General features: G+C 33.2%; 1 protein-coding gene across 2 annotated transcripts in view; it reads right to left on the bottom strand.

Moving 5' to 3' along the window:
- Nucleotides 1-266: 266 nt before the first annotated feature.
- Nucleotides 267-27,807, bottom strand: part of LOC129231343 (protein Wnt-4-like) — a 248,561-nt gene continuing 221,020 nt past the window's right edge. For both annotated transcript variants that reach the window (XM_054865633.1, XM_054865634.1), the window contains 2 exons: nt 8,166-8,446; nt 267-1,526 (listed from right to left, as the gene is read on the bottom strand). In XM_054865633.1, coding sequence (XP_054721608.1) covers nt 1,059-1,526; nt 8,166-8,446 — 749 coding nt within the window. In that variant the 3' untranslated portion in view covers nt 267-1,058. The remainder of the gene's footprint in view (nt 1,527-8,165; nt 8,447-27,807) is intronic.

The following is a 27,807-nucleotide window of genomic DNA, read 5'->3' as shown; positions in this document are numbered from 1 at the left end:
TTTAGCTTTGTAAAAAAAATAATTTCTAGTTACTTATCTAAATAAAACTAAGTATGTTTTGTTTTTATTATAAATTAAAGTTTATTTGGCAACAATTTTAGGTACATCTTAAATTTCAACTAGTTTAAACTTTACGCACAAAGCACGTGAATTTTGTTTATAGATTTTCATGTTAATGATTTCTATTACGATATATTCAACTTAATGAATATAATTTAGATGAATTCAAAAACACAAAAACCACACATATTATGGGTTCGCTAAAATTTTATTTTATAAAGTATGACAATGCACTACAATGAACATGATATTGTAACGAGAAGTATTCAGAACAAAGTTGAGCTCCGATGAAAACAATACTACAAGTGAAAGCAAAAAAAGGTAAAGGAACCCCATATGTTTAAAAGTTAAACAATAAAAAAATTGTTGCATTTGAAGGAGTTAATGAAGGTATTTAAAGGAATTATGAGTTACAAATTATATAATAGATGTAATTTTTCTTTTGAATTGTACAATGTTATCAATTTTTATCAACAGCAAACTTGAAGCATTTCATAACATTGGCTAAACATTCCTTTGAAGCTGAATGTGTTTCACATTTTAACATTTTTAGCATTTGTGAGTCTCGTGTTAAATCACACATAAAAGAAACTGTGCTAAGACATGTTTTAATTATAAAACGCCACACGATTAACATCAAACTTCTTTTCAGAACTACAGTAATGTTAAAAATGTTCAAAAGTAGTGATAGATCACTTGGCAGGAAAGGTTAACAACAATATGCAATTTGGCACACTATTGAAAATATTTGACATAAGTTTTTAAGACTTCCTTTCTTCCCTTTTTGTCAATGATTGTTATTGTCATGTTTTTACCAGCAAAAGATTACCCTTTCCAGAAGAGTAGTGTTTCTGACATGACGTGCTTTAAAGACAAGAAAGGTTCAAGAGTTTATCCTAAATTTTCAGATTCCATCAAGTTTACTTATCATAGTAACAGCAAGAAGCACCGAATAGATTGAGATGATTTAAAATCACGCCATTTCTTATTCTGTGTTCTTACAAACATTCATAACTCTCTACATCATTTTCACATTGTTTGCAGGTGACGTGGCAGCACCAGTGGAATTTACAGTGGCAACGTTCGATACTGCGTTGAATATGCATTGCATAGCCTCGGCCACAGCAAAGAAGCTCACAGCCATCGACATCTCTGGATGTCTTATTGCATTCTCTTCCATGCGTGCCAAGAGCCCCAGTTTTTTCATTGGGCTCACAAAAATCTGGGGACGCACTAATATAAATCAGATCAGTATCTGTAAAGGGTTTCATGGTGCTCACACTTGGAACCAATCTTGTTCGTTTACCAAATCTTCTAGGTCGGACTTCGGTAGCACCATCAAAACGATTCTTTAGATGGGCGCCAACGAGACGAAACTCGGGCATTGCGCGCCAGCATGTTTTAGTCTGGCAAGATCCAGAAGCTCCATGACATTTGCATTCGATCTTCATGTCGTATTCAACTGCCTAAAAAATAAAAAAAAAGACCATTCAAGCTCTAAAAGCATTATTAGAAAGACAATACATAAAATATTTCAAACAATGATGTAGGAGAAGTATGTTTTATAGAATAGTCAAGAAATATATAGAATACCGAGTTTTTGGCTCTGTTTGGACTTACTATCACGTGAAAAAATCATGAAATACGCATAAAAGGAGGCCGTGGTAGCCTGATCGGTAGGGCATTGGACTCGGGGCCGGAGGGGCTCGGGTTCGATCCCCGCTGGTCGAAGACCCACCGTCGTCATTAAAGGGGACTGGGCGACGTTAAATATGCTCGTGGTCTCAATGTCCTCCAAGTGAAACGATACCTCTGGGGGTGCTAGTACCAGGTAGCTATTAGCTCTTGGACTAGTTCTAAATTCTCATTAACTGTCCGATCCGGTGATGGTGCTGCCATCTATCGGTATATAAAATAATGGAGGCAAGGCACATAGTATGCAGATCCCTCGACATAATACAGTTGTAGTCAGTTGTGACTCTTAAATAGAAATAGAAATAGAAATACGCATAAAAGGCTCCCATGATGCAACACAGTGAGATTTGACGTTGTTGTTGTATTACTCGCTAGATGACTATGTGTGTTTTTCTTCGTGCCGTAAATCTTTCTTGTGTTGTTTTGTGTGTTAATAAACCTTGCAATACTTGATGATTACTGACGGGATATTAAACCATCCTGCAGGTTAGGCATAAATCTTCAAATCCTCATACAAACGAACAAAGTGTGTTTGATGATTTTCAAAAGCTTCTGCTGGTAAGTTTTTAAACATTTCGTTCTACAAGTACACGAGAGATTTTGAACAATTGATATTAAGCATAATATATACCAAAAGAATTGTAGTTTGTTTTGTAAACTTTTAGAAGTTCGAGAAGAAACTCCTTTTCTGTAAAGAATATCAAACTTTTGCTACAATCCATGTTTTATTTCAAGTACAAGAGCGTTCTAGTATTTGCATAATTTAAAACATTATGAAAAATTTAAAGTTTTCCTTGCACATTTTGCACCTAACTCATTCATAGCTCTAATAATCTAAGAATAATCGGAAAAAAAGATGTTTTTCTTTTGTGTAGGATTTAATTTTCTTAAAGGTTTATTTTTCATATCCACACAATTCAGTTTCAAAATTGAAAAGCTAATCGTATAAACGCAATAATCAACAAAATGACCAAAAATATTGACATCGATAAAAAAACTTAGTAAGTTTTTAATCACATTTCTATTTGTATCGTAAGCTTACATTACAATATTATTGCATAATATTGTCTCTTATTTCCACCTTAGGTCATTATTACATAGTTGAAGCTGACACTGAGAGAAATAAGAAACATGGACATAAAAACGAGTCAACAATATTTATTCGCATGTTATGAAAATAAATGTGACTTAATCGGCAATTGAAATAACACAAAATGTAAATCCTTGCAACTGAAAAAGATTAGAATCATTGAGTTTAGAACTTTCGGAAAAGATTCAGAATGATTTAAGAAACGTTGCCTGTGTACAAATTAACCAACTATTGCTAAAGCACGAAATTAGAAAATAAAGTGCTATCTCCATTTGTAGCAAGATAAAATAGTCTTTTTTCAAAGCCCTATTTATTTTTCCTATTTCTTTTTGTTGTTTTTGAATTCCTTGTCTAGTTTTCTCCTATCAGCTGTTTGTATTGAAAATTTTTATCGCTGTACTTTCGTCTATAAAGCACATCATTTTTGCTATGTTTCAAATAAATGAATTTCTAATTACATACAGAAAATTGTATTAAAAAATCACTTTTTTCATTTTTTATAAAATTGAAGTTTTGTGATGAAGCTGGACTTCAACTAGTCGAGAAAAAAATAAAATGCATTTTGCCTCAGCTTTAAACATAGTAAAATGACTAATAACTAAGTTTTCAACGTGGGTTTCCGAAGTAAAGGGCTTGCATGTTTATCTTCTGACAGCACATAAGAAGTAATTTTTGCAAGTATTCATTTTTTTTAAAGCATATGTGGTTGTTCATGATGTTAAGAAAGCATTGATATCCGCTTTTTATTGCACAGGAAGCGGACTGGAGAATTTCAGTTTGTGATAACATTTAGACTTGAAATGGGCGTTTCGCTATCTTCGGCAACTGTTGTGCTCGTTGGCAAAACGCATGAAACTAAAATGTTTATTCTGTTTAACGTTATGTCTCCTTAGCTGATTCATAAACTTCCAGGTTCCATTTTCAGAACCTCAACGAGACTAAACGGAACAGAAATCATAGACATCGTAATTTTTAAATGGCATACTTCCTCTAGGTATACCTGTAGATTTCTAAAATAAGTTGGGATATTGTCATCCATGCCAAAGATTAGTAAACCTGTAAAAGGACGAATTCGTTATTTCCGCCTCCTGATTTGTGTTTTCTTTTTACGCAAGCTGTATTTTCAATACGGCAATTTATAGAAAAAAAATCCAGAAAGCAAAATGGGTATTGCAGAGGTTTTACTTTGACAAAATTGAATTTCCTGCGTTTTTACAAAGCATACTGAAGAATCAACACAAATTGAAATGTGTCTTTTTTTTGACACTAAATATTAATAATAATGCACTACGCATTATATCTTTTTTGGAAGAAAATGTTTACTTTTATTCCATAACATGTTATCACAGAAACATAGATGTCTAACAGAGATAAATTAATTGCAGAGCATTTGCAAGTGGAGAACAATCGAGTATACTGCCGTGGGAAGGTAAAGAACAGTATCTGAAACTTTTTATTCCTTTTTTTTTGTTATCTATTGTACATCAACTTTATTTTACGAGTTTGTTAAATTTGGTTTCCGCTGAAAATAAAGCCCCCTTCCCAAAAAAAAGTCAAAATTCCAATATTTTTCTATTGTTAGTATGAAATCCAAAACGGGTTACTTCAAATATCTCAAAACTCATTTCTGCTGATACTGCTCTTTACCTTTCCACGGTTGTATACTGGTATCTTTTGAATTGTAACTAAGCCGATACAGTTAAAATTTTTTAGCTCCTTCAAGCATTTAAAGATTAAATTTATTTTTGATTTTTCATCTCATTTTGCAGAAAATAATATTGGATTTGCGAAATTAGTTCAGTCTTTGACTCTTACACTTAATCGAGTTTATGTTCATATAATCAAGTGGCGGTAATAATTAAAAAAGAAGCATTATTGTTCTGAAGTGTTATTACCAATCTGACCTTTTTGACATTAGCAAATTTAGTACCCAGATAACAAAGTATTTTACATAAATTTTGTAAGCAGGTCTCGTATTATGGGAACATACAAAAACATACTGGTTTCGACCTTAGAGGTCAAAGTTTACTTTCATTTTGAAACAATAATTAAAAACTATATAACCGTAAACTTTAAGAATTATTTCTCAAAATTAATTATTGCTGGATTGTGAAAATCAGTACTTCTTTAGGGTCAATTTCAATCAATATGAAAAGCGCAGTTAATACTTCGCTAATGGTTAAATAATGTAAGATAGTTTTATTTTCTTAAGCGTACATCATCAAAAGCAAATTTATTATTTAAACTAAAAAAACATTGCTTGAGCATCAGTTGTATCAAATATCACTTTCTTAATCAACGAAAATTCTAAATTTTATCGATAAAGAATTCTATATATATAAACAGCATTTAGTAAAATTAGACTAGAAGAAGACTTGGAAGTTATTTTTATACATCAACAATAACTTTTCTATACGTTTATTTTGAAGTAAAAATTAAGATGTCTTTAAACTCTGACCATTTTTCTGCACTTGCTGATTGAACTTTTTAACAGATTTAGAACAGTTAAGCAATCGATATGTCAGGTGATATTACATTGGTTCTGCATTTTATATGTTAGAAATTTTAATGTCGGTTGTTTCTAAAGAGGATACGTATTAGCTCCTCACCACTTGCAGACCTAGTGCGTTCACCAGAGACCATTCCTTCATGTAGCATCACCATTAGAGCGAATTCCAATTACCATATCGCATCCCGGCAACGAAAGTGGCACAAGTCAAAACTAATCAATTTCTACAAATCGAGATATAAATTTTTATGAATTGATATTGCGTATTATAAGCGATTAATAAGTATTATTGGAAATATTTCAGCTCAGTGTCTTCAAAGCATAAATAAACAAAAGTACAACCAATAATTGTTTAATTATAGATTATCAAAATCAGAGTAACAAAATTAACAAATATTGTTGAAAATAGCTCGGTATTTTTAAAATTGTTCAAAAAAAGTCTTACAAATATTTTTTATAGTGGATTCTTGCAAGGAACATTAAATTAGACTGTTTTCTTTCTTGTAATTTATGTTTTCTTTCATAAGTTGGTCGTTTAGAAATAGATTTCGGTGATTAATTGCTGGAGCTTTGAAATTAAAAAAAAAAAAAGTATTTCAGTAAAATGCTACTCGGTGCAACTTGTCTTCACAAATAGTTTACTCGCATCATTTCAAAAGCCGGAACATTTTAATTGCACTTATTCTTAATGAAACAAAGTTGAGACGCAAATCTTTATACAACTGTTTTCGGTTCTAAAATAGTATCGCAACACAAACAATAACACTGTACGGCAAAAAAAAAAAAAAAAACCCTAAATGTTTCTGACATTTCGTCGGCTGATTCTTATGTAAAATGATCCCCTGAATCCGGATATGATCTCCGTTTTCCCCCCTATACGTACCAATTTTTTTTAAAGGCCTCCCAAGTTTTTTTTTTCAATTTTCCTTAGTTTCAAAGGAATTATTTAAAGGAAAATTGAAAAAAAAACTTGGGAGGCCTTTAAAAAAAATTGGTACGTATAGGGGGGAAAACGGAGATCATATCCGGATTCAGGGGATCATTTTACATAAGAATCAGCCGACGAAATGTCAGAAACATTTAGGGTTTTTTTTTTTTTTTTTTTTTTTTTTTTTTTTTGCCGTACAGTGTTATTGTTTGTGTTGCGATACTATTTTAGAACCGAAAACAGTTGTATAAAGATTTGCGTCTCAACTTTGTTTCATTAAGAATAAGTGCAATTTTGTAGGTTAAAGGAGCTTTATATTAACTAACATAGTTTTGGCGGGCAAGAGAGGTTCAAAGTTCAAGATCATGGACCGATAGCAAAAGGGGGGAATTGAGGGTAACCAAATATTAAAACCACAATATTAGAAAAATCACGAAAAACGATCTTTTTATACTACTTTAAAAAAAAAGAAGTTTGTAAAAAAAATTTCGGTGCAGAATGAGAGTATAAGGCTCGATTCCATGACTCACATGTCCGAACAAATTTTCGCGATGTAAAAAAAATTAAAAAAAAAAAAAAACTATCTTGTGAATGTCGCACGTTGCATACGAGTTGAATCGCAGTTATTCATTCAAAAAGATACTCTTCTGGCTGATTCTTATGTAAATGACCCCTTGTTTGGAATACGACCACTTCCCTCCATCTCGCCCCCCTTTACAATATTGGGGTGGATATCCCCCCCCCCCAAATAACCTCACCAAGTCTTCCTTTTTGTTATCAGTGTTCATAATTTTGAACATTGAGCCTTTCTTGCCCTCCAAAACAATGTTAGCGGTTAATACAATGCTCTTTTCTCCCTCAAAGGAAAATAACAGATCTAAAATTAAAGAAAATTTAAAAAAAGGGAGGGGGGTTACAAAAATTTGTACGTGTAGGGGGAAAACGGAGATCATATTCGGATTCAGGGGATCAATTTGCAGAAGAATCAGCCGGAATAGACTCAGAAGCATTTGAGAGTTTTTTTGCTGCACAGTATGTTGGGGGGGGGGGGGGGGGGTGCTCCCCAAGTTTTCCTTTTGCTACATATGCACAAGATTTTGAGCTTGGCACATCTCTAGTCATTCAGAATAATGTTTACGGTTATTGCAATGCTCTTTTTCCCCTCCAAATTAAAAAAAAAGGCTCTGAATCAGAGGAGGCGGGGGGGTTTGAGGTTCTAAAAAGGGGGCGTGATGGGGAGAAAGGTGGTTGTATTTGGAAACAAGGGGTCATTTTACATAAGAATTAGCCAGAAGAATGTCGTTTTGAATGAAGACCTGCGATTCAACTCATATGCAACATTCACATGTGAGTTTTTTTTTTTAATTTTTTTACAAACATCTTTTTTAAAAAAGCAGAATAAAAGATCATTTTTCGTGATTTTTCTAATATTTTGGAGGGGTATACTCCCCCCCCAAGTCCCCCCTTTTTCTATCGGTGTACATAATCTTGAACTTTGAACCTTTCTTGTCCGTCTAAACTATGTTAGCAGTTAATATAAAGCTCCTTTAACCTAAAAAAAAAAGTTGCTCTGAAACTAAGGAACATTGAAAAAAAACTTGGGGGGGGGGGGCTTTAAAAAAATGGTACGCATAGGGTTAAAACGGAGGTCATATTCGGATTCAGGGGGTAATTTTACATAAAAATCAGCCGACGAAATGTCAGGAGCATGTTGAAGGTGTTTTCTTGCCGAACAGTGTAATCAAGGATGGTAGACTTCGAAATTTTCGGCTGAAGTAAACTTCGAAATTTTCGAGGGTGAAGTGCGGCACTTTGTGAAAAAAAAAGGGGGGGGGGGGAATGAAATTTCAGAATCAGTTCAATGTAAACAAGTTTTCTTTTACCTTTCTGCCAGCTTCGTTGTTATGAAGATTCATTATAGCCTTTGGGTCAGACTTTCCCCTCGCTTGTCGGATATCATTAGTATCCACAAAGCTTTTGGAAAAAGCAGTTCCATATGCAATGTTGTCTGAGCATCCAGACCATTTAAATGCATCTGCGTGCTGTTTTTCAACCGTGCGGTCACAGCCACATCGAACCAATCTTCCACTGCTACAAGCTCTGGTGACTGCATGGGACACACCAGCGGCTGAAATAGCATGGACGAATGCTGCTTCTCTTGTGCCTGAAATCATGAAAGTTGAATAAATGAACTGCTTCAAAGGGGAAAAAAATAAATGTTTTTATTAATTGCTTGAGGTTAAAATAGTTGCTGAAGTTTTCATGCCGACGCTCAGAACAATGTGTTTTATCTAGCTAAAAAATATTTTTGGTTTCATTCAAGTTTGAGCTTTCTTAGTCCCTTAGTATTTAGTCACATCGTAGAGCTGGGGTGCCCACATTACATCACACCCCAGGATCCTCTGTGGGTGTTCCAAAGCATAGACTGCATCATTCAATTTATTCAGGGGGGGGGGGGATTTTGAGATTTTTTTTAACATCATTTTAGAGATCTCTTTTTGCGGGGGGGGGGGGAAGGATTAGGCATTTGAGGGGTGTGCGCCATCGTTCTTGGGGGAGGGAAGGGGAACGCCTCTGACGTAGAGTCACGCATACGGTAGTTAAACTTTTTATGACTGATTAGAGATTAATTAGCTACCTTGTGATGCTATCGACCAAATATCCAAAAGAAGACAAGCTCGTCGAAATCATCAACATAACAGCATTACTCGTAAAATATTCTTTATAAAGACATAAGTCTTTTTTGAAAATAATTTCAATATAAACTATTGATTGTATATATCTTCATTTTATAATGACAGATATTTTTTTCATATGGGTTTTCACTTGTAATTGCGAACATATAAAAAGTTATGAGGATACTTAATTATGAACAGCATTTTTGTGATTTGTGTTTACAATAATAGGAAACTGAAAAATTATGAGTGTTGGTTGGGGTAAGGGGGACCACTTTTAAGAATAGTTTGCTTTTGAAACCTTATTACAAAAGTTTAACAAAAAAGAAAAAAACGTATTGTCTTATTTTATCTTGGACATCACTAATAAACAAAAGTTTATCATTATTTTCTAAAATAATGCTTTAACTATTCTTAACGATTATATTTTTGAAAAAATCGGATGGGTGTCCCACTTACCCCATAGTAAGGGGTAAGTGAGGCACCTCCTCTTATTTGAATTTAAATGAAGCATTTCTAAAAAAAGGGGTTAGGGAGGGAGGTCATACATAATTTTTAGTGTAAATTATTATTTTGTAAAAGCATCCATTTATGTGAGATATATACTGTCTTTTAAATCTGTATCACGGAAAATTTTAAAACAAAAAACGAAACAATTTCATTAGTCAAATTTATTGAAAGTGCCTAGGTAAATATATTGTTTTTACATATAAAGGTGTGTTTAATGATCGTAATACAGTTTATTAAGATCAATTTTGGTAGAATAGCCAAAACAATAAGCTGAAAAAGAAATTGGAAACATTAAATGACTGTGTGTATGTAAAGTTGGCTAAGGAAGAATCATTATTACTTCATCCTCAGTAATTATTCCAATTACATCTGCACCATGTCAATAAAAAGTGTCACTAATTTTCTTTTTTCTTGCAAATTCAATAGTATTTTTTAATTTGTATCATCAACTTCAACATTAGACTTACTTAATGGTTTACTTTGATGTAAGTTTAATAAATACATAATCACCAGCTTTAGTAGTTTTTATAGCTGAACTATCAATTCCTACAAGGTCATCATAGTTGTCATGTATTATCTTGCATTATCACACTAATACAAATATTTAATCCGAGTTGCTTTTGATTTTGAAAGTCCAATTTTTATAGGGGGACCCACTTACCCCTTATAAAAAAAATTACGGGGTAAGTTTGACTCCTCCTCTTAGACAATTATTAGTAATAAATACAAAAATTCTTGTTGCTGTATGAATTTTAAGTTAAACTGTAAGTGAAAAAATAATTATTGTAGAAAAATAATAAAAACTAACCTGAAAACACTTTTTTGAAAAATTATGCTTGAAGTCGAAAAAAAAATTTTTTAAGAATTTTTTTTTTGATTAAGTGCTATGACCTTGAAAAAAATTCCACGAAGCCCAAATATATGCAAAACCAATCATTGTGATGAAATTTAACATGATCAGTGTAAAAAAGTTTGAAAACTTGATCCATATTTCAGTTTTAGGGGGGGGGGACCCACTTATCCCAGCGACGCACTTCCCCCAACCAACCCTATTATTATTCTTTCTTTTTAAGTTCATACACTTGTACTTATAAATTTGAATTAAGTGACTTGATTATGCATTATTATCGCAGATATTTATCTGAAGTATGCGAGACACTGCGCCTTCTCTAACGGAACATTTTGCCTCGTGAGCACTGTTAATAAGGAGCCACTATCAGAATTAACAGATCTTATACTTTTGAATCTTTTGCTCAGATAGTTGAAAGGGCTTAAATAAAGCACAGATTTAAACTACTACCGGGAATATTCAGATTGCAAAGAAAGAACATTTCTTTAAAAAATATGATACCTTAGCTTCTTTAAATCGAAATGAGCCATAACATGAATTACTCTGCAAAATCAGATGATTGTGAGATCAAAACGGGTATTTAGACCCGCTCCGTAGACCTCTTGAATTTTTTTTCTTTCATAGACCTTCTTTTTAAGAGTCATTTTAGAAACAGTCAGGTAGCATAATATTTATATTTAAGCTTTTTGAAACAGTGTAAATCGAGGGTAAAGTGTCATTGTAGTGTCATTGTATACACACTGAAGCGGAAGCAAAATCTATAAAAATGTCGTGTGACAAGTGTAAAGTTTAACTTCACAACAAAATTGTCATAATTATTTTGTCCGATTTCTTTTTTATATCTTGTTAAATTTTACTTTTAATTTCAGTATATCAGCAGGGGAGGGGAGCCTGGTATGGCTTTGTTGCTGGCATCAACTTTGTAAACTTTTACAAGCTACAAATACTGTGACTACAAAGCTAATAATTACCTATTTATACAAGATTATGAAATTACTAAAATGTAAACAGTTAGTTAATTGATATGCTTATTTTATAAATAAGTATTGAGTTAGTACATAACCGTGAGCTCGTTGGGACAACATAGCCTCCAATACCAAATTATGTCTTTTTAGTAGATTAAGTTAAAGTAACTAAGATGTTGTGCTGTAGCTTCGATGTTTCACACTTGGTACAAGTTCGGGAAGTTAGCTGGACCTGTTGGATGCATTATGGGCAAAATTTGAGATAATTGCCTTCATAGAATCCAGACAATTATTTTTTTCTTTCATCGAAGTTTCCTTCATCTATCGATATCGATTATTAAAAAGTTCAAATCGATTCTGTGTTCAATTTCCCCCTTTCAAAAACACTGATTTAGAATGCGGTACGTTTTCTAGTTAAACGAACTATTAAATAGTTTTTAGGTTGTGGAACTTTCCTAAGCTAAACAAATTATGAACTGTAATTATTTTTGGACAAACTCATCTAAATCGACATCATGAACTGCTTAAAGGAAAAATAAATACAGTAAAACCTGTGAAGTTGACCACCCTTGTAAGTTGACCACCTGTCTAAGTTGACCGCTTTTTCCAGGCACAGAATTAGCCCTTATCATATGAATCAACCTCTGTAAGTTGACCACCTGTTTAAGTTGACCACTAAAGTAGTGCACCGCAGGTGGTCAACTTACACGGATTTCACTGTACAGTAAAATCTGTGAAGTTGACCACCCTTGTAAGTTGACCGCTTTTTTCAGGCACGGAATTAGCCCTTATCATATAAATCAACCTTTGTAAGTTGACCACCTGTTTAAGTTGATCACTAAAGTAGTGCACCGCGAATGGTCAACTCAACTTACACAGGATTCACTGTACATACAAATCATTTTCTTCTAAATAAAACTTGACAGCGTAGATCAAAGTAAGTTGTGAGAAAATGCCGATTTTAGTAGCTTAAAAGATCACGTAATTTGAATATACGATTATATTTCATAAATTTAACAAAGTATTATCATGTTATATTTAAGGAATTTAGTTTACTGAGAGCCTATAAGTACACTATATGACCAAAAGTATTGGTACACTTTTCAAAAATTCACATTTTTACGGATTTCTCGAGAAATAAAAGATCAATTGCTCTGTAATTTGTTCCACATAAAAGGTATACGCCAGCCACCATTTTCCAACAAAAGCTAAGTCTACTATTCATTTAGGGGACGAACAACAAATTGACGAAACAAAAAAAGGTGTGTGATCATTTTTCATTGTAAATAGCTGGGAATAAGCTACAAATTTCAGAAATGAGTTAAAAACCTATCTAGAATTTATTTTTATATTTGTGTGAAAGTATCTCTTATACCCTCGGAGATATAGGCATTTCTTTCAAAAATGCAGAATTTTTTTGAAGGTTTTCGGCTCATATCAGGCAGAGTTTTCCGTCAAACGTTACTAAACGTTCAGATTATTTGACAGCATATTAGAAAAACATAATCATAAAATTTGAAGTTAAAATATTGAAAATTTAGTAAAATAGGAACGTTTTAAGCAATTAATTTTTCACTGCGCATGCGCAAAAGATAGCAATTTATAACCTTCTTAATCGGAAACGCAGATATATCCTACATCTCATAAAAAAATTCCACTTTGATATCTTTAAAATCTAAAAAGTTATCAGCTATCGAATGAACCGAATTTTAATGATTCTTGGCTAGACGACGAATCCCCCGTGAGGGAACGTTAGCAAATAATACGTTCGTATAATGAATCACTCTGCAATGACGGCAGGAAAGTGTTGCCAGTTTGCGAATGACCCCTTACCATTCGTCACCTATCCAAGAATTACAGAAATTCGGTTCATTGAGTCGCTGATAACTTTTTAAAGATATTGAGGTGGAAATCTTTTTTGAGTTGAAGTATATATCTGAGCTTTGGATTGTAAACGTTATAAGTTGCTATCTTTCGCGCATGCGCTGCGAAAAATCAATTGCTTTAAACGTTCATATTTCCTTAAATTTTCAATATTTTTACTTCAAATTTTATGATTGTTTCTCTAATATGCTGTCAAATATTCTGAAAGTTTAGTAACGTTTGACCAAAACCCTGCGTGATATGAGCCGAAAACCTTCAAAAAAAAAAAAAAAAAAAAAAAAAATGCATTAATAAAAGAAATGCTTATACCTCCGTGGGTGTGAGAGATACTTTCACGAAAATATAAAAATAAATTCTTGATAGATTTTAAACTTATTTCTGAAATTTATAGCTAATTCTCAGCTATTTACAATGAAAAATGATCAGAAACCTTTTTTTTCTCTTCAATTTGTTGCTGGTCGCCTAAATGAATGGCAGATTTAATTTTTGTTGGAAAATAGCGGCTAGAGAATACCTTTTATTTGAAAAAAAAAAAAAAAACATAGCAATTGGTGTTTTATTTCTCGAGAAATCCGTAAAAATGTGAATTTTTGAAAGTGTCCCAATACTTTTAGTCATATAGTGTATAAAGATAGAAAATCTCTTTTGTGGATTTTGAAGCAAAACATGAAACAAAATCTAAGATGGGAAAATTTTATGTTGAAACAACAGACCCATCATTCAGGGTACTTCATCATCAAAATTAATCACGTATCTTACGCTTATCAGCAAGTACAACACGGCTCTAAGCTAAGGGTTCTGGGGGGAATTTTGACTATAAAATCCCTTAGAAAAAGAAAGAACGAAATAAAATCATATAACATATAACCTGCACTGTGTATTTCACAGACAACGGTGAAGTAATTTATATTAATCATCTCTTAAATTTAACGTTTAGTTAAAAATTGCTTTTCCAACATTAATTGCTGAATGGAATAGTCGAAAATCAATTTTAATAATCTCCGCGACGGCTTTATAACTATGTAAAACTAAAATGTTGAATCATGACAACTATTCGTACCTTTCAATGGCTTAGCTGTAATTAATTTAACTGCTTATCTATCATCAGCAGATGAACTGCAACAAAACGTTCCTTGAGTATGCCGTAAAAATATCTCATTAATCATTTTAAATTTTATTTATTGTGATTAGTGTTGCTTTCGCAGAGCAATTATCCTCATATGTCAAACAAACCTTCCAAAATTTCACCAAAATTATGTTAGAATATCTGTATTAATGAAGATATCTTTATTTCCAGAACCATAACTTATGTACCTCACACGAATCGGAAATATAATGTTGTAACAGCAATTCCCACCCTTTAATTTTGAAAGCTCTTAATTGTCGATACCATACTTAACATCACATCGATATTATTAATGGACTGCGAACTGAAAGAGGAATATTTTCGTATGGATTTAACGAAGCTCTCTGAAAAATACTTTCTTCAACGTATTCATATGCATGTCAGCAGAAAATGGATATTAATCATTTATCCACACACCAGCACTAAAGGGATCAAGTTTTTCAATTATTTTAAGTAATGTTTTGAGTTCATTCATAGACCATTGATAACATTCTCACGTTCATATGCAAAATATGACATATCTGTATGATGATAAGCTACGTATTAAAAGAAGGAATCATAAATAATAAAATAATATTGTAGGTCTTTAACGCTCAAATAATAATTAAAGGATAGGATACCTAAATAAATAATACCCGTCTTAAACCTGTTCTTGTCTTTTGCATTCTTTGATGATTGCCTTTACTCAACTGAACCCATTTATAAGATCCTCGAAAAGTGTATAATCATCCGAGCTGAAGCCGTAAGGTGTTATTCCAGTCGCGATCATCATTATATAATATTTAGCAAGCAGTAAAGGAAATATGTACTTCAATTGTTCTTTTTGTCTTAAATAGCAAAACATATCAGGCGGTATTGTAATATTATGGGATATAATATGCTGTAAAGGAATATTGGTTTATAACAACCGTTCATTTACCATTACATGCGAGTTGAGGGAAATTGTGATGTAGCAGCTATCAAAATTTCTCATAAGCAATCATTGACTACTTATTTTCATGCGAAATTACACGCGTTATTACAGCAGTATGCTTTTAAAACAACCAAACGTAGTGGTGAGGAATAGTGTTATGACATAGGGTGTAATTTTGCCACACCTTTGAGGAGTATATCTTGATCACACAGGCAAGTGCATTTAAATATCTATAGTGGGAATAAATAAATAAACAAAGAAACGATTTCAAACATTGAAAACAAAAAATAAATTATTCAATGAGAGAATATTTTAATGTCAACTTTCAGTTCTAAAATATGAGACCGTTTGAAGTGTTAAATAAGATATCCTTAAATAAATAAAATGATTCGTAACTCCTAGCTTCTGTATAGCGAGTACAGCAATTTAACTTAACGGTATAAACTTGCTCAGCAATTTACGTAATTTCGCTTTAGTAACTTTTACCGCAGCATAAAAAAAAAAAAAAGGACATTAATTTGAATTTTGACCTCTTGAATTCAAATTATGTTTTTCGCAATCACGAGTGTGTGTGTGTGTGTAGGCGTGTGTGTTTGTGTGTTTGGGGGGGGGGTATGTGTGCTTGTGTGTAGGGGGTATGTGTATGTGTGTGTAGGCATGTGTGTTTATGTCTTTGTGCAGGTATGAGTGTGTGGGTAGTTGTGTGTATGAGTGTGTGTGTGGGGGGAATGTGTATGTGTGTGTAGGCATATGTGTTTGTGTCTGTGTGCAGGCATGAGTGTATGTGTAGGTGTCTGTATGTGTGTGTGTGTGTTTGAGTGTGTGTATGTGTGTAGTGTGGATGGGTGTGTGTGTGTAGGTGCGTGTATGTATGCGTGTAAGTGTAGGATATGGACGCAACCTGGAGACGGTCTTCGCTAGAGGAGCAGCACCGTGAGGCGGCCGGTCGACGGTGGTGCTGGCAGAGGTGCTGGTGGGAAAAATCAGCGTAACGCCAAAAACAGTCAAATGAAAGCAATAAGCAATCGTGATTGTTCAAAAAAAAAAAAACATTTTTAGTAAGGTACAAATTGCAGTGAAAGTAGCACATGTGTTATGAAGTTAAAAGAAACTGTCTTTGATGCAGTGTAATTTTGATTGAAGTTAGTGCTTCATTTACATTGTTTCCCCCAAGTATATGGGTCATTCTTCAAGAAGTGTAACTTTTCTGTCACATGGCTTTTACAGTAAAAATTTTAAGGAACAATTCATTTAACAGTGATCTTTAATTTCATTAAAAAACATCTATTTAAACCTGCCAACAATTTTTTAAAAATAATTTTTATTTTAGAATATTTTTGTTTCATAACATGTGAATTCTCACCTCAATGGCATGTCACACACCTGGTGACAAATAAATAAATAAGTATACACTTTTAATTAAAAATGCTATTAAGCAACACAAACAATCACACTAGGCAATGTCACACACCTGGTGACATGCCATTGTGTGACATTGCCTAGTGTGACTGTTTATGTTGCTTAATAGCATTTTTAATTAAAAGTGTATACTTATTTATTTATTATTCCTTTCACAAGTGTCTCAAATACTAATTGTTTAAGTATGTTTATTTTTTAATATTGCGTTTTAGTTCGTTTTAGTAGACAAAGAGTCATATCACACAATAAATTCTCACCCCTCCGTTACCTAACCACAAAATGCCCTTCCTCATTAACACGTGGCAGTAATGACATTAAATTTTATTTTCCATGATACAAGGGAGCCCCCTTGTTTATTTTTAGCCATGGTTGAAGTTGTGAGATTTTTGTCAAAAAACAAGAAGATAGATTTTGCTTTAAAAACTTAGTGTGGTTCTTCTGACTTCTCATTTCCGTGAACTTGAATTTCTGGGATCTAAATTAAAGTAAAAAAAGAAGTGAACATGTTTTCATATGCTTAACATGTGCAGATTGTAGCAACGAAGAAAAAAAAATTCCCTGAAAAATGTATCTTTTAGGCCTATATTAATGGAAAATTCCTCACTTCTGTGAATCTCACCTCCGTGACAGACTTTACCAATGTCATTATTTCTGAGGTGAAAATAAATGATGGAGAAGAAATACGTCAATAATAGGCATTCTACCAAAATTATAAATTGCCAATATATCCTCAAGTTTACTAAATACTATTTTTAACATACATTTGAAACTACTAATTAAGCCGTGCTTTAATTAAGAGAGCTTAATATTATATTGCCTCTAATCATTAAAATAGCTTATTATTTGCACAATTAACAAAATTACTACTTTGATACTAAATTGGTCTCGATTTTTAAATATTAAAAGTGTTTTCTTTTTTTTTAATTTCCGTGAACAAGGCATTTTTTTATTTTTTTTATTTATGAGTAAATTAATTAGAACTTAGCTGGACCATTGTTTCTGGTCACTTCTAGTATGTAACACTTTCATGTAAGAATAAAAAAAAAGGAAACAAAAGGTTTCGAAATTGAAAAATATTTGAGTTCAAAAGTTACGTTTTCTGGAGAATAACCCATAAATGATTCACGTAAAGAAATAGATATATAAACTATTGAAATTGTTATCAATATGCGTATGTTTGATTTCTTCGTCAGATTTTTCATTCCTCAAAGCAGGAGTTCCCATACTTTTCAAATTCACGGCAACCTTTGAAGAATCAGAATTTTCTTGCATCACCCTAGTCTATATCTACTATAGTCTATATTATACATATTGATTTCGTGGAATCCTCATGGCACCCCTTGCCCCTCTCTGTACTACCCCAGGGTGCCACGGCACCTACTTTGGGAACCCTGTCTTAAATAATTGCCTTTTAAATAAGATTGGTTTTATTAATGGTTCGCAGATCGAATTTTTAACTTTGATAGCATTAAGAGACAATTTTCCCCAATTGCTTTTCTTTGAAACAAAATACATAAAAATATCCTATAATTCATAGTGTATAAAAAATTTGTACTATTAAAATATGTGCGCGTCTATCTGTGTGTGGTCTACCCTATCTCCTCCGGACTGATGGCATTGTCTTCCAAGCCGATACTGGTACCGTACCGATGGATAAAAGACATCCAGAGGGAGCCATTCCGTCTTGTCTCAACCCTCGAAAAGATTAAATGGTCTGAAAATAAGGGGCACGGCATCCAGTCACCCTGGGTGTCATCAGGACATCCAGACAAAGGTAAGGCTTTAGTAAAGCAAAGGTAAAAGCTTTAAAAATCATCATCATCCGCCGCTGACGGCACTGAGCCATCTCAGGTGCTGAACGGGGGACGAGCGAAGTGAAAAAGGGATGGAGCCCCTTAGTTTTCTATCGTTTCATGAAAAAGCCATAATTTTTGCATTTGCTTCACTAGAGCAAGAACAAAAATGTTTTGGTGTAAATTGATAGTAAGAATTATTTGCAAGATTTTAAAGAGGTGGTGTTGAAAAACAAACCTAAAATTTGCTTAATAACTTTTTCTAACGGCAAAATTTGAAGTTCCATTCGGCAAAATTATCATTATTCGGCAAAGTTTGGATCTCCATTCGGCGGATAGAGAATTATACTGTCACTAGTAATTTGTTTCTACTGGTTATTGAACCGTCCTGAAGTTTTCTCATGAAAGTTGAAAGTCTCTCTCCTAAGTTGAATCGTTTAACGGCTGCAGCTTCAGGCTAAAAGCTGATATTTTCTCCCTGTTAATTAAAATGAAACATTAAAACTTGACACGATGATGCAGTGCGAGCGTCAACACTCTGATTTATGAGCTGTCGTCGCTCTTGCTAACGAATTCAAATGTTAAAAAGCGTCTTATGTTATCTCGCGTCATCGGCCTGATCACTTCCTCATACATCAAGCTAGTATTTTGTAATGTATTTTTGGTATGCGAAAATCGTAGGATATTTTTGTGGGCGTCTCCGTAGCTTCGGCTTGGAGTGTTTTCGGGTGGTCTAACAAGAGATAAATCGCACTTCACTGGACGTAATTGTTAACTTCAGTGGATGTCATTAATATCTGATTTTCGGTGTGCAAATCGCAGTAGTCAACGTGGATGGAATCGGGGCTTCCGCGATAATACATTACATAAAATAATACATTCAATCGCGGAGGCCCCGATTGAATGTATTATTTTAAATCCATAGACGATTTAAGAAGAATATGTTAGAATTTTCGCCAAGTTTCAACTACATTTAGTGTCAAAGGCACAAAACTTGTGTTTTTGCTGAAATTCAACAATTGAAGGGCTCGGGGCTGAAATGTGACAAGCCACAAGGAGTGACTTTTCGATCAAATTTTTTGTTTCTCATAACTAAAATTGAAATGAACATGACAATAGATTACGTCATTTGGAGAAAAACACATCTAGTTTTGCAGAATATAGAATGTATAATACCTTTGAAAAATTCTACAAATAGTTTTATAAGTTGGAAATTGGCCCACTGAAAAAGTCACATCATGTGACATACCACGTTCTTGCCCCGAGCCCTTCAAGTTTTATTTTATGCATCAAATTTAATTTGAATTATTTATTTATATTACGTTGAAAGTTATTACTAATATGATCATTCTATTGATCATGCGATTTCGTCATGTCATAAATTATGCTTTTACTGAACTTTCTTTTGTTACTGATGACATTCAGAAGTGTCATTGAATCTATCATTTATTTAACAAAACGTCTTTAGGTTTAAAAATAGCAGTTTCAGATCCTAAAAACTAAAGGTTTCTTTCAATATTTTTATCGTTGGAGTTAAAAACTATAATAAGCTTGTTTATCGAAACTAAAATCCTTAAATATATAGGTAGAAAAAGTCATCTGCTTTTAATTTGAAGACTGATGCTTAATTAAAGTACTTCTAGGATAAGAATTATTTGCATTCTAATTATGAAGTTGTTTAGCACAAATCTGCTGTAAAAAGTGTGTCAAGTGTTTCAAAGTTTTGAGCGATTCCTTCGTCAGTACGAAAAAGTGAAAGCTACGTGAAAAATAATTACATACGTTTCGAGTTGTTTCATTGCTCCACAGTTTCATATTTCCTGTCTTACACGTGCATACAATTTTTAGTGTTTAATATTGAGTTTGGTAATACATTACATCGGAGTAAAAGGTGATGATTTTCAAACTGCATGTTACGGGAAACGTTGTAGAGCAGAACAGCATTCATTGATAGGAAACCGTGAAGTGTTTTTTAGTTTAGAAGGTAGAGCATAATACTCAGAGGCGTCTCAGAATTTAATTTCTGAGAGGGCGGAAAGTCTCAATTTGCCGAATGAGACTCCAAATTTCTCCGAATCGAACTCCAAATTCTGCCGAATCGTCACATAAAATTTGTCGAATAAGGAAATTTTTGAGAGTTTACAGTGACTTCCCATCGAGGCGTCCCTGATCATACTGATTTGATAAGAATTTTTGAAAATGGAGAACGCGTTTGGTAAAATATAAAGCCGTTGTTAATTCAGTAATTTGAGGAGGCCTTTCTCAATCATGCACCGAAAATGCAAGATCAGAAAAATATTGCTCAATCCATTTGCACGAATTTGACACTTTTACGTCATTCCCACTTTATTCCCGGAAATTTAAGCTTTGGCTTTTTATATGTTTGAGAAAAGGAACTATTACGTATCATAATATAAGGTATGAGCGTTTTTGAAAAACATTTGTACTATAAATAATGATTTGTACGTGTTTCGATTGTGACCGAACAGGCACGCGCCTGTAACACCTATAAATTATTATTTTTTAAATCTAAAGATTTTTTTTTTAAGTTGATACTTTAGGTATATATATTATGACACATATGCTCCCGTGTGCAGGTAAACGGCAGTATCTGCAGAAATGAGTTTTCGAGATGCTTGAAGAATGTGTGGTTGATTCAATACTAACAATAGGAAACTGTTGAAAATGGACGTTTTTTTCGCGCTTTTTTTTCAGCGGAAACCAAATAAGCCAGCTTGTACAGTAAAGATAACGTACAATAGATGACAAAAATGCAAAAAAAAAAAAAAAAAAAAAAAAAAGAGAAATGGAAAATTTGCAATTACTTCCCTTCACCTGCGCAAGTTAAAAGCCCTAATGCAAAATTCCGAGAGTAAAGTACTAATATACACGTAAAAATGTCACATCTGTGCAGAAGGATTGAGCTTTAAGATTGAGGTTTTTATAACCAATTATCAAAAGATAATTGGTTATAAAAACTCCCTTTCTATGCCCTTGAGATATGTAAAGCAACCATCAAGAAATTTGAGTGCTCGTTGGGAGTCTTTAGATGTTCAAATTGTAATCTATTGAGATCTACCGAACTAGAAATATCAGCAGGAGCACATTCTCTTGGACTGACCCAGTATTTCGTGAAACGTTTTCCGTGATCATAGTTTCGAAGCTTTTTATTTTAGAGCCGTTTTCGCAAGATTTGTTCCAAAAGCTTCACATAAGATTAAGAAGACCAAACGAACCATGAACTATGGTTCAAACTCAAGCCGAGTATTTGACGGAATACAAATTTAAGATTTCGAAAATATTCAAGCATATTTCTTGTGAAAACTTTTGTCTTTTAAATTATCGTGTGGAAATACGCATAGTCAATCGGCAAGCATTGCAATCAATTAATTCGTTTTTCTTAATGGAGTAACTGTTTCTAAGTATCACAGGCTGCAAAATTTCCTTAAACGTTAGCTTCAATTTTTTCTACTCTCTGTGAGCTTAATTTTGTTTTTGATCAGAAATTAAGCATATTGATTGTAAGCAAAAAAAAAAAAAAAAAACCCGTAAGTACAGTCGGACCTTGATTTAACGAACCTCTATTCAACGAATTTCGCGATTTAGCGAATTTTTCTTTTTCCCCCACTCTAATGAAGGCAAAAACCCCGATTCACCGAATAATAAACCCCGAATCAACGAATATTTTTAACAGCCGGGAAAAAAATTTTTTTTTGCTAATTTGAGTTAGGAAATATTGTTTTATTTTCCAAACGATATATCCGTCTTGTCCGAAGCAGAAAGACTTTTCTTGGAATCAGCAATGTTTGACGGGCGAGGGGGCAACCATAGAATAGCGATTCTAATGCAGAAAGCGATAGTGAAACTCTCATTAAAACTTACTTTTTCTAATGCTTTACATGCAATGGAAACTAAAAATATATTTCATGCAGAAGGCTGTAAATAACACAGTATTTTTTTCTCTCCACAAAGTCAAAAGAGAAGTATTTCGAGTCAAGTAGTATCAAGAAAATTGTCAAAATCTATTACTCAGTGCAATAAAATTTCAAATTAATTACTGTGCAATAAGTCACGGAATGAAGAATAAAGAGTGCACACTGTTTAACTATAGATATTTTGAGACGTTGCTTATTAGGGCTTCCAGATAAGGTAAGTGTATTTTTTTCGCACCCCGATATTACGAATAACCCCGATTTAACGTATTAAAGTTTCGGTCCCGATGAATTCGTTAAATTAGGGTCCGACTGTAATAATGAAGCATTTCTGATCCAAAGCAATATTTGAGCTTTATTTAAGTATCACCAACCAGATATATTTTAAAAATATTTGATTGAACTACCTTGCGAATGAAATTCATTATTGACTGTATTTTGGAATTACATGAATTCAATTTCATTAGACGTATTACCTTGCACATTCATTTGATACTCATTACAACGTTTCCTATATGTTGTACGAAATTAAAAATGAAATTTAATGAGGAAACATAAGAGAGCACAGGATTTGTTTCAAGTGGTTCACTAGTGCTTCAGAAAGTAGGAAAAGGAAATATATTTTGCTTAATTAATCGTCGAGTATGTATGTGAAGCGATGACGTATTTGGCATCAATTAGGTACTTGTTAAAATCGATTTTATCTTCACAAAATATTCACTATGCATCGAGTTTAATTAAAGTCAGGATGTCACATCACAGTGATGAACTTTTAATGTTGTGAAAAGTAAACGAACTGAAGTGAAACAATCGAATGCAAACTTTTATTAAAATCGGAATATCCTTTTATGAATGAAAAGATTAAAAATATATTTCGGAGATCGTATGAAGAATATTATTTATGTTTAATCTATCTTTCATCTTAATATATTTCACACTCAAGGATATTTTACAGCATCCAGACAGCACGATATGCTCACGGAAAATGGTGTCAGATCATTATTTTTTTTTTACATACAATCTGGGGTGTCATATTGGCATGATTTTCCATTGTGACAGATAATGCTTAAACGAAAAGTGAACCAAAATGCTTTGTGCTACAACATGAATAAAGTGAAAACCAACGTTGTAAACGTAAATAAAGCACACAATCTCAAAAAATCTCTCTTTCTTCAGATTTTGTACTTTATTTACGTTGGTTTTTCACTTTTATTCAGACAATGCTTATTGGATTCTAGCATGTGTTTTCAAATTCTTCTTTTTGGTGGAATGAACTTACACTGTGTTAGTAGACACTTCATTGTACAAAACTAGCTTGTTTGAAGCTTTGTTTTCATACACAATAGATAATACTAATAAGTCAATTTTGCATAAAATATTGCTTGCTTCACTCAAATAATTTTTGTCTATCGGTTAGTATGCAGAGGCCTTCGGTTATTAGTTGTTTTTTCATTCTGTATTCGTGATAGCTAGCAGTGTACTTTCAAGAACAATTTAAGCTTGAAACCTTAAAAATCAGTAAAGCTGATAAGACCTAATAATCCTTAAACGTAGTATGTTCAGAGAAGAGAGAGGAAAAAAAAAAGAATTATAATTGAAAATGGAACGCTTGAATATGTTAGTCAAAAATATATATTATTCTACATCAGCGTTTCTCAATCTTTGATCCGTGTACCGGCAAGAGTTTTTGAATAAAGATCCCGGGCTGGTGATATTTTTTTCAGGGCTGCGGAGTCGGAAGGAAACGACCGACTCCCCTGGATTTTGAAACGCCCGACACCGGATTTTTTTCAAATTTTATTTTAATTGTATTTTTCAACTCCCTCTCTCACTTCAGGGGAAGGGGGAAACCTCTAAACAGAGATTGAAATATTAATTCCTTTTTATAAAAATTTCGCATTTTGTTTTTTATTGTAAACCCAAGATGCATACAACGTTAGAAATTCAATTTAAAAATCAAATTTTCAAATAGTTACGAATTAAAAAGTAAGATGACTTAAAAATCCCTCTTTAAAAAAAATTGGAAAAGGATTATCTGTAATTTGCTCCCCTTTAATGTTTAACAAGTAGATATTGATCAAATCGTGTGCTTTCAATTTTTGAAAGCTGTAACTTGAGAGAAAAAAAACTTTTTTCTAAATCCAAGTTCTTGAGAGGGGGTGGTTTGCCCCGGGTGACACCCATCTGGTAGATGACACCCAAAGTTAATTTCAGAGTTTATAAAAAATATCAGTACTTTAATTCTGAAAATTTTCGCGAATATATTTTAAATTATATTTCATCAATAAAATTTCAACGAAAATAGGGCACATATACGTCAGGAGCTAATTTTACGCAAAATGCGGCGGTATACAAATTTGTACGAATAGCTTTTACTATACCTATATTTCTTCTTTGCTAAATTTTTAATTTAAATTTTATTGGCTGCTTTAGAATTAACTTTAATAAGAAGATTTTAAGATTAACTGCAATTATTGAGTCTTGTAATCGAGAAATCATTTACACTTATTTTGTTCCATACTTTTTAGTGAGAACCAAGCTTATAGAAATAGTCTTAATAAAGAAAAAAACATTAGGTTATTTCATCGAATCTTTTGGATTCGTGCTTTTACGCTAGAACTTCTTTGAGTTTGCCGATCACCCTTAAACGTTTCAACCTTAGCTACAGGCCCCGACTTACTAATTTACGTTTCTTTTAGTATTTTATAACTGAGATCAAAATACTATATTTCTATTTTTATTTGAAAGTGATTACTTGAAAGTGTTAGGCAACAAAACTGTTTGCACACAGTTGTTATTAGTTAAGTTAAAAAGCAAGCAAACTAGGGGACGGCTACAAAAAGTTCGGTAAGCACTCAAGCTAGCTGATTGCCACAATGGCAGTTATTTTCTCATTAGTATCTTTTTATACATGTAATCAAACCAATTGGGAGTCAGATTTAAAAAATGCAAGGAGACTCAGTGAAAAGGAAAGAAAAAAAGAAGCTCGGAGTCGGCATGTTTTCTAATGACTCCGACTCCATTATCCCAAAATCAGTCCGACTCCGACTCCACAGCCCTGGTTTTTTTTCCCTTCTCCATTTTTTTTGACCGTTAAACACGTGGGCACTTTTTTTGCAAACAAATGGGGGGCTTCCCCCCATTTTGTTTGCAAAATATTAACAGTAATAAATAAATTAATACTTTAGTAACACTTTACTTAACGTTTTAGAACTGCAGCAACAAATATTTAAATGTTAAAAATAAGATAAAGTAATTTATCTGATATAATTAAACATGAGTAATGAACATTGCTAAAAAAAAGGAAACTTTTAGAATATTAATCACAAAATTCACGTTAAAGTGTCGTATAGAACATTTAGTATAGTGTTTTTTTTTCCTTTTTTTTTTTTGAGAAATCATGATCGCCTATTGTTTTCACTTAGCCGTTGAATAACGTCCTATTCTTTTTGAGTTCCCCCGGCCACCGCGCGCTGATGCTTCTCCTGGGCGGTGACTCCTCCTGCTCCTTCTCCTCGTTTATGTCCCCTGGAATCGACTTTCTTTATACGAGACTCTCACTGGACTCTCCCGACTAAATACAATCCTAACAGCATTCAGCATCCAGTACACAACATCCAGTATACAGTACACAACATCCAGTATACAGTAGACAACATCTAGAATCCCTGGCATTAATTTGAATTTTGATACCTTGAGCTCAAATTATGTTTTTTGCAGTTATGATAGCGATAGGAGCCATTTGTCGTGACAAGAACCCCAACGAGTCGAGTCCCACCGAAATTCGAGATTGCAAAAAAAAAAAAAAAAAAAAAAAAAAAAAAAACTGGAATTCAAGGTGTCGAAATTCAAATTAATGCCAGTTACTGGGTGCTAGAAGTTGTGTGCTGGATGTTTTTTTTTTTAAATTGTATTTTAGTAATGAAATATTTTTAACGTGGATAAGCAAAAATCTTTGAGAACCGGTGAAATTTTTCTGCGGACCGGTGCCGGTACGCCGGATCACAGGTTGAGAATCGCTGTTCTACGTACTTCTTCAAAATAACCGATCAACCATTCAAGGCTCCATGGGGAGGGAGGGGGATCTAGACATAATGATCTAGACATAAATGCGATACCTATTCGACTTAAGTTATTTTAAGTAGCAGAGTCAGTTTTAGGTTTTGAATCGCTCCGTGTTAAAGTAGAAAATTGCGTCCCCTTATTGAACTAAAATGCATTAAATTCCCCCCCCCCCCCCATAAAAATAAATGGTCTTTTTTAGTTTATCACTGACCTACAAAAAGCAGTAAGGTAACTCTCTCGTCTTGAAACTTAAATATTTTAACAATTCTTTGTTTTAACTACACTTTATTAAAAAAAATAACTAAGAGATGTGGCTCAGATAACTTGTGTTTCATTCAAAGAATTTTTGAACTAATGAAAAAAAAAGCGGTTATACCAGGGGCATTCAACTTTTTACAGTTTTATGGACCCTTTCAGCTTAACGTTTTCTATAGTCTAGAAGGAACCTCTGGATCAAAAAGCAGAAAAAAGAGAAAATCAAAACTTTATCAGAACTCAAATTTAGAAAATTACTGTTGCATCGGTAATGTATCATAATACAAACAACTTAACAAGATAATGAATGGTAAGGTAGTTGATGTTTTTTAATTCCTTTTCGTCTTTTTTTTTTCGTTTTCCTTCGTGAATGTAAATAATATTTTCACGAAAATCTACAAAAATTATCGTACGTAGTAATAAAACTATTTGCTCAAACTTACAGCTTGTTAACAGCTATTTACGATCAAGGGTGATCAAAAAACACTGCTGGTTCCTTCAATTTGTTGCTGGTCCCCTAAATACATGGGTAATTTTATTTTTATTGAAAAATGTCAGCTGCAGCACACCTTTTATGTAACAAAAGTTACAGAACAATTAGTCTCCTATTTCTCGAGAAATTCTTAAATGGGAAGTTTGGAAAGTGTCCCAGTGCTCTTGGTTGTACAGAGTACCTTAAGGGTGGTTCATATTGAAATTCTTCGCATTTGCCGTAATCGTCAGCACTTTCATTATTTTTTTTATCTGCTTGAGTTTGAGTTACAATATCCGCCGAAAGTAAGTATCACGTGAGCAATGTTTAAGGAATTTTTCCAAGAAAATATAAGCAGAGCTGGATGTCGATAGAAATTTATGAATCACATAAATATTACTCACTTTAAGAGAAGTTTGCAAAAGTTAAAAATCTAGTTTTGCTCTCATGAATTTAACATTGCACGAACCATGTATTTCTGATTTCCTTGTTAAGCCTGGATTCTCGTTAATCAGGGCTCGTTATAAGCGAGTTCGACTGTACTAAAGAAACTATGAAACATTTAACCGATAAGGCAGTGAAAAACCCATGTATCATGTGATTCATATCCATTTGACATAGTGTAATTGGCTCCCCATCAGTGTAGGATTTTGTACCATAAAAGAA

Source organism: Uloborus diversus, chromosome 10 (assembly GCF_026930045.1).
Source record: "Uloborus diversus isolate 005 chromosome 10, Udiv.v.3.1, whole genome shotgun sequence".
Classification (NCBI taxonomy): domain Eukaryota; kingdom Metazoa; phylum Arthropoda; class Arachnida; order Araneae; family Uloboridae; genus Uloborus; species Uloborus diversus.
This window is presented reverse-complemented; position numbering and strand designations above follow the sequence as displayed.